Source organism: Mustelus asterias, unplaced genomic scaffold, assembly GCF_964213995.1.
Source record: "Mustelus asterias unplaced genomic scaffold, sMusAst1.hap1.1 HAP1_SCAFFOLD_2613, whole genome shotgun sequence".
Lineage (NCBI taxonomy): Eukaryota > Metazoa > Chordata > Chondrichthyes > Carcharhiniformes > Triakidae > Mustelus > Mustelus asterias.
In genome coordinates, this window is record NW_027592558.1 from 4,571 (window position 1) to 15,165 (window position 10,595).

The following is a 10,595-nucleotide window of genomic DNA, read 5'->3' on the forward strand; positions in this document are numbered from 1 at the left end:
GGGGGGTCCGGGCGGTGCGAGGGGGGGTCCGGGCGGTGCGAGGGAGGGTCCGGGCGGTGCGAGGGGGGGTCCGGGCGGTGCGAGGGGGGTCCGGGCGGTGCGAGGGGGGGTCCGGGCGGTGCGAGGGGGGGTCCGGGCGGTGCGAGGGGGGGTCGGGGCGGTGCGAGGGGGGTCGGGGCGGTGCGAGGGGGGGTCGGGACGGTGCGAGGGGGGTCGGGGCGGTGCGAGGGGGTCGGGGCGGTGCGAGGGGGGGTCGGGGCGGTGCGAGGGGGTCGGGGCGGTGCGAGGGGGGTGGGCGGTGCGAGGGGGGTCCGGGCGGTGCGAGGGGGGTCGGGCGGTACCTCAGGCTGCGGAAGCTGGAGGAAGCTTCCTGCGGTGGTTCCTCTCCCTCGATGGGCCGTTCCGGGGGGTAATCGAAGGAAGCGGCCTGGCGCTCATCCAGGGGCTCCTCCTGGTGTGCGGGGGGCCCGGTCCCCGGCTGGCGGGGGGTGCCCGCTCCGGAGGGCAGCCAGGCTGAGCAGCCTGTCCAGCAGGAGGGGCACCAGGCCGCGGGCGTGGAGGGAGTCCATGGCAGTCTGGTCGTAGAAGAAGCCCAGGAAGGCGGCGATGATACGATGGTGGCTGGCTCGGTGAGCCGGTTCCTTCAGCAGGGCCAGGAGGACGTCCAGCCCTCCCTCCTCACGCACCCGGGCCCGGTTCACCGCCTCCCGGCAGCACAGGCACAGCGCCCGCAGGTGGGCCTGCCCCGAGGGGCCCCCGGGGTCGGAGCACAGGGCTGCCACCAGCAGCCTGATGCCCCCGGCTCCCCCCACGCTGGGACGCACAAAGCCCTGGCCGCACAGGTTGGCCAGAGCCGTGAGGGCGCCCTCCCTCACCGCCCGCTCCCCGTGGACCGCCATCGCGGCCAGCAGGGGGATCCCGCCGTGGCGGGAGATCTGAAGGGCACAGGGGGCGGCGCAGGAGCGGGTAAGCTCTGCCAGGGCCCGCGTGGCCACCCCCAAGAGCCTGGGTTCCTCCCGCCCCAGGAGGGCCAGCAGCGGGGGCACGCAGCCCTGGGACGTCAGAGAGCTGCGGTGGGCCGGAGAGTCGGACAGGATTCGCAGCGTCCGCACCACCGACTGCAGACAGTTCACATCCTGAGTGTTCGTCAGCAACCCGATCAGGTGAGGGACTGCTCCTGTGGAGAGAGGGAGAGGGAGAGGGTCAGCGGCGGACACGGAGAGGGGGAGCGGGGCACAGAGCGAGAGAGAGGGCGACTCAGAGCGAGAGAGAGGGCGACGCAGAGCGAGAGGGAGGGCGACACAGAGCGAGAGGGAGAGCGACACAGAGCGAGAGGGAGAGCGACACAGAGCGAGAGGGAGAGCGACACAGAGCGAGAGGGAGAGCGACACAGAGCGAGAGGGAGAGCGACACAGAGCGAGAGGGAGAGCGACACAGAGCGAGAGCGACACAGAGCGAGAGGGAGAGCGACACAGAGCGAGAGGGAGAGCGACACAGAGCGAGAGGGAGAGCGACACAGAGCGAGAGGGAGAGCGACACAGAGCGAGAGGGAGAGCGACACAGAGCGAGAGGGAGAGCGACACAGAGCGAGAGGGAGAGCGACACAGAGCGAGAGGGAGAGCGACACAGAGCGAGAGGGAGAGCGACACAGAGCGAGAGGGAGAGCGACACAGAGCGAGAGGGAGAGCGACACAGAGCGAGAGGGAGAGCGACGCAGAGCGAGAGGGAGAGCGACGCAGAGCGAGAGGGAGAGCGACGCAGAGCGAGAGGGAGAGCGACGCAGAGCGAGAGGGAGAGCGACGCAGAGCGAGAGGGAGAGCGACGCAGAGCGAGAGGGAGAGCGACGCAGAGCGAGAGGGAGAGCGACGCAGAGCGAGAGGGAGGGCGACGCAGAGCGAGAGGGAGGGCGACGCAGAGCGAGAGGGAGGGCGACGCAGAGCGAGAGGGAGGGCGACGCAGAGCGAGAGGGAGGGCGACGCAGAGCGAGAGGGAGGGCGACGCAGAGCGAGAGGGAGAGCGACGCAGAGCGAGAGGGAGAGCGACGCAGAGCGAGAGGGAGAGCGACGCAGAGCGAGAGGGAGAGCGACGCAGAGCGAGAGGGAGAGCGACACAGAGCGAGAGGGAGAGCGACACAGAGCGAGAGGGAGAGCGACACAGAGCGAGAGGGGAGAGCGACACAGAGCGAGAGGGAGAGCGACACAGAGCGAGAGGGGAGAGCGACACAGAGCGAGAGGGAGAGCGACACAGAGCGAGAGGGAGAGCGACACAGAGCGAGAGGGAGAGCGACACAGAGCGAGAGGGAGAGCGACACAGAGCGAGAGGGAGAGCGACACAGAGCGAGAGGGAGAGCGACACAGAGCGAGAGGGAGAGCGACACAGAGCGAGAGGGAGAGCGACACAGAGCGAGAGGGAGAGCGACACAGAGCGAGAGGGAGAGCGACACAGAGCGAGAGGGAGAGCGACACAGAGCGAGAGGGAGAGCGAACAGAGCGGAGGGAGAGCGACACAGAGCGAGAGGGAGAGCGACACAGAGCGAGGAGGAGAGCGACACAGAGCGAGAGGGAGAGCGACACAGAGCGAGAGGGAGAGCGACACAGAGCGAGAGGGAGAGCGACACAGAGCGAGAGGGAGAGCGACACAGAGCGAGAGGGAGAGCGACACAGAGCGAGAGGGAGAGCGACACAGAGCGAGAGGGAGAGCGACACAGAGCGAGAGGGAGAGCGACACAGAGCGAGAGGGAGAGCGACACAGAGCGAGAGGGAGAGCGACACAGAGCGAGAGGGAGAGCGACACAGAGCGAGAGGGAGAGCGACACAGAGCGAGAGGGAGAGCGACACAGAGCGAGAGGGAGAGCGACACAGAGCGAGAGGGAGAGCGACACAGAGCGAGAGGGAGAGCGACACAGAGCGAGAGGGAGAGCGACACAGAGCGAGAGGGAGAGCGACACAGAGCGAGAGGGAGAGCGACACAGAGCGAGAGGGAGAGCGACACAGAGCGAGAGGGAGAGCGACACAGAGCGAGAGGGAGAGCGACACAGAGCGAGAGGGAGAGCGACACAGAGCGAGAGGGAGAGCGACACAGAGCGAGAGGGAGAGCGACACAGAGCGAGAGGGAGAGCGACACAGAGCGAGAGGGAGAGCGACACAGAGCGAGAGGGAGAGCGACACAGAGCGAGAGGGAGAGCGACACAGAGCGAGAGGGAGAGCGACACAGAGCGAGAGGGAGAGCGACACAGAGCGAGAGGGAGAGCGACACAGAGCGAGAGGGAGAGCGACACAGAGCGAGAGGGAGAGCGACACAGAGCGAGAGGGAGAGCGACACAGGAGCGAGAGGGAGAGCGACACAGAGCGAGAGGGAGAGCGACACAGAGCGAGAGGGAGAGCGACACAGAGCGAGAGGGAGAGCGACACAGAGCGAGAGGGAGAGCGACACAGAGCGAGAGGGAGAGCGACACAGAGCGGAGAGGGAGAGCGACACAGAGCGAGAGGGAGAGCGACACAGAGCGAGAGGGAGAGCGACACAGAGCGAGAGGGAGAGCGACACAGAGCGAGAGGGAGAGCGACACAGAGCGAGAGGGAGAGCGACACAGAGCGAGAGGGAGAGCGACACAGAGCGAGAGGGAGAGCGACACAGAGCGAGAGGGAGAGCGACACAGAGCGAGAGGGGAGAGCGACACAGAGCGAGAGGGAGAGCGACACAGAGCGAGAGGGAGAGCGACACAGAGCGAGAGGGAGAGCGACACAGAGCGAGAGGGAGAGCGACACAGAGCGAGAGGAGAGCGACACAGAGCGAGAGGGAGAGCGACACAGAGCGAGAGGGAGAGCGACACAGAGCGAGAGGGAGAGCGACACAGAGCGAGAGGGAGAGCGACACAGAGCGAGAGGGAGAGCGACACAGAGCGAGAGGGAGAGCGACACAGAGCGAGAGGGAGAGCGACACAGAGCGAGAGGGAGAGCGACACAGAGCGAGAGGGAGAGCGACACAGAGCGAGAGGGAGAGCGACACAGAGCGAGAGGGAGAGCGACACAGAGCGAGAGGGAGAGCGACACAGAGCGAGAGGGAGAGCGACACAGAGCGAGAGGAGAGCGACACAGAGCGAGAGGGAGAGCGACACAGAGCGAGAGGGAGAGCGACACAGAGCGAGAGGGAGAGCGACACAGAGCGAGAGGGAGAGCGACACAGAGCGAGAGGAGAGCGACACAGAGCGAGAGGGAGAGCGACACAGAGCGAGAGAGAGAGCGACACAGAGCGAGAGAGAGAGCGACACAGAGCGAGAGAGAGTGCGACACAGAGCGAGAGAGAGAGCGACACAGAGCGAGAGAGAGAGCGACACAGAGCGAGAGAGAGAGCGACACAGAGCGAGAGAGAGAGCGACACAGAGCGAGAGGGAGAGCGACACAGAGCGAGAGAGAGAGCGACACAGAGCGAGAGAGAGAGCGACACAGAGCGAGAGAGAGAGCGACACAGAGCGAGAGAGAGAGCGACACAGAGCGAGAGGGAGAGCGACACAGAGCGAGAGAGAGAGCGACACAGAGCGAGAGGGAGAGCGACACAGAGCGAGAGAGAGAGCGACACAGAGCGAGAGAGAGAGCGACACAGAGCGAGAAGAGAGCGACACAGAGCGAGAGGGAGAGCGACACAGAGCGAGAGGGAGAGCGACACAGAGCGAGAGAGAGAGCGACACAGAGCGAGAGAGAGAGCGACACAGAGCGAGAGAGAGAGCGACACAGAGCGAGAGAGAGTGCGACACAGAGCGAGAGAGAGTGCGACACAGAGCGAGAGGGAGAATGTGACACAGAGCGTGGGGCGGTCCGGGGAGGGGGGTGTCCGGGAGAGAGGGGGTGGTTGGGAGCTGGGTGAGGCGGGGCCGAGGGGGTGGCGGGAGACAGAGATAGGGGCGGACGATGATGGAGCGGAACCACAGGTCAGGGGTCGCCGCCCAGCCCAGGGGGGAGGTCGGTGTTGCAATCTGGGACATTGCCGGGGGACACACCCCCAGAGAAGGTGGAACGCTCGCTCCGCACACCTACCTGACTGATGGATAATCACTGAATTCTCCGTCTCGAGAGCCAGATTGCCGAGAGCTCGAGACACCCGGTTCTGTACGCACAATGTGCTGATCCCTTTCAGAATATCCACTGCCCAGAGAGAGAGAGAGAGACAGAGAGAGATTTCACTGTGTGTGTGTGTGCAAACCCGCTGGTATCAAACAATCCCCACAAAGAACAGCACAGGAAACAGGCCCTTCGGCCCTCCAAGCCTGTGCCGCTCATTGGTCCAACTAGACCAATCGTTTGTATCCCTCCATTCCCAGGCTGCTCATGTGACTATCCAGGTAAGTCTTAAACGATGTCGGCGTGCCTGCCTCCACCACCCTACTTGGCAGCGCATTCCAGGCCCCCACCACCCTCTGTGTAAAAAACGTCCCTCTGATGTCTGAGTTATACTTCGCCCCTCTCAGCTTGAGCCCGTGACCCCTCGTGATCGTCACCTGGGAAAAAGCTTCCCACTGTTCACCCTGTCTATCCCCTTCATAATCTTGTACACCTCTATTAGATCTCCCCTCATTCTCCGTCTTTCCAGGGAGAACAACCCAGTTTACCCAATCTCTCCTCATAGCTAAGACCCTCCATACCAGGCAACATCCTGGTAAACCTTCTCTGCACTCTCTCTAACGCCTCCACGTCCTTCTGGTAGTGCGGCGACCAGAACTGGATGCAGTACTCCAAATGTGGCCGAACCAGCGTTCTATACAGCTGCATCATCAGACTCCAGCTTTTATACTCTATACCCCGTCCTATAAAGGGGGGGTAGTTATAGAACCGATGTCAGGGGTAGGTTCTTTACCCAGAGGGTGGTGAGGGATTGGAATGCCCTGCCAGCATCAGTAGTAAATGCGCCTAGTTTGGGGGCGTTTAAGAGATCCGTAGATAGGTTCATGGACGAAAAGAAATTGGTTTAGGTTGGAGGGTCACAGTTTTTTTTTTTAACTGGTCGGTGCAACATCGTGGGCCGAAGGGCCTGTTCTGCGCTGTAATGTTCTATGTTCTATGTTCTATATGCCTTCTTCACCACCTTCTCCACCTGTGTTGCCACCTTCAAGGATTTGTGGACTTGCACACCCAGGTCCCTCTGTGTTTCTATACTCCTGATGACTCTGCCATTTATTGTATAATTCCTCCCTACATTAGTTCTTCCAAAATGCATCACTTCGCATTTATCCGGATTAAACTCCATCTGCCATCTCTCCGCCCAATTTTCCAGCCTATCTATATCCTGCTGTATTGCCCGACAATGCTCTTCGCTATCCGCAAGTCCAGCCATCTTCGTGTCATCCGCAAACTTGCTGATTACACCAGTTACACCTTCTTCCAAATCATTTATTAATATCACAAATAGCAGAGGTCCCAGTACAGAGCCCTGCGGAACACCACTGGTCACAGACCTCCAGCCGGAAAAAGACCCTTCGACCACTACCCTCTGTCTCCTATGGCCAAGCCAGTTCTCCACCCATCGAGCCACTTCTCCTTGTATCCCATGAGCCTTAACCTTCTTAACCAACCTGCCATGTGGGACTTTGTCAAATGCCTGACTGAATACCCACAGTGCAGAAAGAGTCCATTCGGCCCATCGAGTCTGCACCGACCACAATCCCACCCAGGCCCTACCCCCATATCCCTACATATTTACCCTGGCTTGTCCCCCTGACACTAAGGGACAATTTAGCATGGCCAATCCCCCTAACCCGCACATATTTCGGACTGTGGGAGGAAACCGGAGCACCCGGAGGAAACCCACGCAGACACGGGGAGAATGTGCACAGACAGTGACCCGAGCCGGGAATCGAACCCGGGTCCCTGGCGCTGTGAGGCAGCAGCGCTAACCCACTGTCCCCGTGCACAGGTCCCCCCCTTCAGCCTCTGGAGCAGTGGAGCAAAGCGCCCACATTCAGTCCTGGGAAAAGGCTGGAGTGGGGGAGCAGGGATGGGGTGGGCAAATGGTCTCACTCAGTGAGGCAGTGTGGAGTCTCCGGGGCCGAAGTGAAGTTCCCCACCACAGGCTCAGTTGGAAGGGGGGGGGGGGGGGGGGGAGGGGGTGAATCAGAGTCCGGTTTGGACGGTGGGGGTGAGATGTCTCTTACCCAGGGGAGCGATTCCACCCAGCATCCGAACCTGCGAGAGAGAGAGAGAGATTCAACTCCGTGTCAGCGTGGAACACCGCGAGGGGGGTGGGTGACACGGCGACCCCTGACCCCCCAATGGACACGGCGACCCCTGACCCCCCCATGGACACGGCGACCCCTGACCCCCCAATGGACATGGCGACCCCTGACCCCCAACGGACACAGCGACCCCTGACCCCCCAATGGACAAGGCGACCCCTGACCCCCCAATGGACAAGGCGACCCCTGACCCCCCAACGGACACGGCGACCCCTGACCCCCCAATAGACAAGGCGACCCCTGACCCCCCCATGGACACGGCGACCCCTGACCCCCCCCATGGACACGGTGACCCCTGACCCCCCCATGGACACGGCGACCCCTGACCCCCCCCCAATGGACACGGGGACCCCTGACCCCCCAATGGACACGGCGATTCCTGACCCCCCAATGGACATGGCGACCCCTGACCCCCCAATGGACACAGCAACCCATGACCCCCCAATGGACACGGTGACCCCTGACCCCCCCCAATGGACACGGCGACCCCAGACCCTCCCAATGGACACAGTGACCCCTGACCCCCCCCATTTTCACGGCGACCCTTGACCCCCCAATGGACACGGCGACCCCTGACCCCCCCCGAATGGACACGGCGACCCCTGACCCCCCCCGAATGGACACGGCGACCCCTGACCCCCCCATGGACACGGCGACCCCTGACCCCGCAATGGACACGGCGACCCCTGACCCCCCCCCGAATGGACACGGCGGCCCTTGACCCCCCCGAATGGACATGGCGACCCTTGACCCCCCCGAATGGACACGGCGACCCTTGACCCCCCCGAATGGACACAGCGACCCTTGACCCCCCCGAATGGACATGGCGACCCTTGACCCCCCCCGAATGGACACGGCGACCCTTGACCCCCCGAATGGACACGGCGACCCTTGACCCCCCGAATGGACACGGCGACCCTTGACCCCCCCGAATGGACACGGCGACCCTTGACCCCCCCGAATGGACACGGCGACCCTTGACCCCCCCGAATGGACACGGTGACCCTTGACCCCCCGAATGGACACGGCGACCCTTGGCACCCCCGAATGGACACGGCGACCCTTGACCCCCCCGAATGGACACAGCGACCCTTGACCCCCCCGAATGGACACGGCGACCCTTGACCCCCCCCGAATGGACACGGCGACCCTTGACCCCCCGAATGGACACGGCGACCCTTGACCCCCCGAATGGACACGGCGAGCCTTGACCCCCCCCGAATGGACACAGCGACCCTTGACCCCCCCGAATGGACACGGCGACCCTTGACCCCCCCCGAATGGACACGGCGACCCTTGACCCCCCCGAATGGACATGGCGACCCTTGACCCCCCGAATGGACACAGCGACCCTTGAACCCCCCGAATGGACCCAACTACCCTTGACCACCCGAATGGACACGGCGACCCTTGACCCCCCCCGAATGGACACAGCGAGCCTTGACCCCCCCCGAATGGACACGGCGACCCTTGGCCCCCGAATGGACACGGCGACCCTTGACCCCCCGAATGGACACGGCGACCCTTGGCCCCCCCGAATGGACACGGCGACCCTTGACCCCCCCGAATGGACACGGCGACCCTTGACCCCCCCGAATGGACACGGCGACCCTTGACCCCTCAATGGAGACAGCGACCACTCACCCACAATAAAGAGTGATTCAACCCCCAGTCACCCCTGACCCCTCAAACAGGCAGTGACCACTGCCCCCCACCCCCCCCGCAAGCAGGCATTGATCCCTGATTGGCACCCCACACAGACAGTGACGCCTGACCCCCCAAAACAGGCAGTGACGCCTGACCCCCCAAAACAGGCAGTGACCCCTCACCCCCCAAAACAGGCAGTGACCCCTCACCCCCCAAAACAGGCAGTGACTCCTGACCCCCCCCTCCAACAGGCAGTGACCCCTGACCCCTCCTCCAACAGGCAGTGATCCCTAACCCACCCAATGGACATGGCGACCCCTGACCCTAGCCAACAGACAGTGACCCAGGGGTTAGGCAGTGACCCCTGACCCCGGCCAGAGGGAGAGGCGGAGCTCCCCCCCTGCCCCCAGCGTGACCCCTGACCCCAGTGCCCCCTGCTCCCAGCAGTGTGACCCCTGACCCCAGTGCCCCCAGCAGTGTGACCCCTGACCCCGGCCAGAGGGAGAGGCGGAGCTCCCCCCTGCCCCCAGCAGTGACCCCAGCCTCCAGTGACCCCTGACCCCAGTGCCCCCAGCAGTGTGACCCCTGACCCCAGTGCCCCCAGCAGTGTGACCCCTGACCCCAGCCAGAGGGAGAGGCGGAGCTCCCCCCTGCCCCCAGCAGTGACCCCAGCCTCCAGTGACCCCTGACCCCAGTGCCCCCAGCAGTGTGACCCCTGACCCCAGTGTGACCCCAGGCCCAGCAGTGTGCCCCCTGACCCCTCACCTCGCGGCGCGGCCCGGCCTGGGTGCAGCAGTTGGCCAGGACGCTGAGTCCGAGCTCCAGCTCCCGGGCGGGTCCGCGGGGCGGCAGCAGCAGCGCCAGCAGCGCCCGGAGGCCCCCGGCGCGGCCCAGCCTCTCCCCGCAGCCCGCCCCTTCCTTCAGCTGCTTGTGTCGGAGAGCCAGCAGCGCCTGCAGGCGGCGGCCCGGGGCCTGGGCCTGGGCCTGGGCCCCGCTCGGTGCGGGAGGCGGAGGCGCCATTTCCCCCGCTGCTGCCGCCGCTCCGCCCTCTCCCTGTCTCTATCCGGTCCGCATCCCACCGCGGGGCACGCCGGGAGCTGGAGTCCCGCGCTGACGTCACCGCCCCTCCCCACCCCCAGCGGCCCCGGGGGCGGGGAACTACAAATCCCACACTGCACCGCGCGGGGGGCGGGGTCAGAGGGGGTGGCGGGGCAACGGATTAAACGGGGAGGGGGCGGGGCTAGCAGAGCGCGGTGACGTCACAAGCGGGAGAGACGGGGTAAGCAGCGCGCGGGGTGACGTCACAAGCGGGCAGGGGGCGGGGCTAGCAGCGCGCGGTGACGGCACAAGCGGGGAGGGGGCGGGGTAAGCAGCGCGCGGGGAGACGTCACAAGTGGGCAGGGGGCGGGGCTAGCAGCGCGCGGTGACGGCACAAGCGGGGAGGGGGCGGGGTAAGCAGCGCGCGGAGACGGCACAAGCGGGGAGGGGGCGGGGCGAGCAGCGCGAGGTGACGGCACAATGGATTAGGGGCGGGGTTATCAGCGCGCGGCGGCAGAGGGGCGGGGCTGAGCGTCCGCGCCACGGGGAAGGGACAAACAGAGGGGAGAGGCGGGGCCCGGGAGGGGGAGACGGAGACGAGAGGTCAGCAGCCCCTTGGGGGCGGGGCTAGCAGAGCGCGGTGACGACACAAACGGGGAGGGGCGGGGCAGTCGGAGCGTAGTGACGA

At 65.0% G+C, this 10,595-nt stretch overlaps 1 protein-coding gene across 1 annotated transcript; it reads right to left on the reverse strand.

The window, feature by feature from the left end:
* Positions 1 to 341: 341 nt before the first annotated feature.
* armc5 (armadillo repeat containing 5) lies at positions 342 to 9,925 on the reverse strand (the record flags this gene model as incomplete). The annotated part of the gene is given in 5 exon segments (XM_078207696.1): positions 342 to 475; positions 477 to 1,177; positions 5,031 to 5,138; positions 7,142 to 7,172; positions 9,635 to 9,925. Coding segments are annotated over 5 exon segments (1,229 nt in total), but the record flags the coding sequence as incomplete, so codon positions are not given.
* Between the last annotated feature and the right edge of the window lie 670 nt (positions 9,926 to 10,595).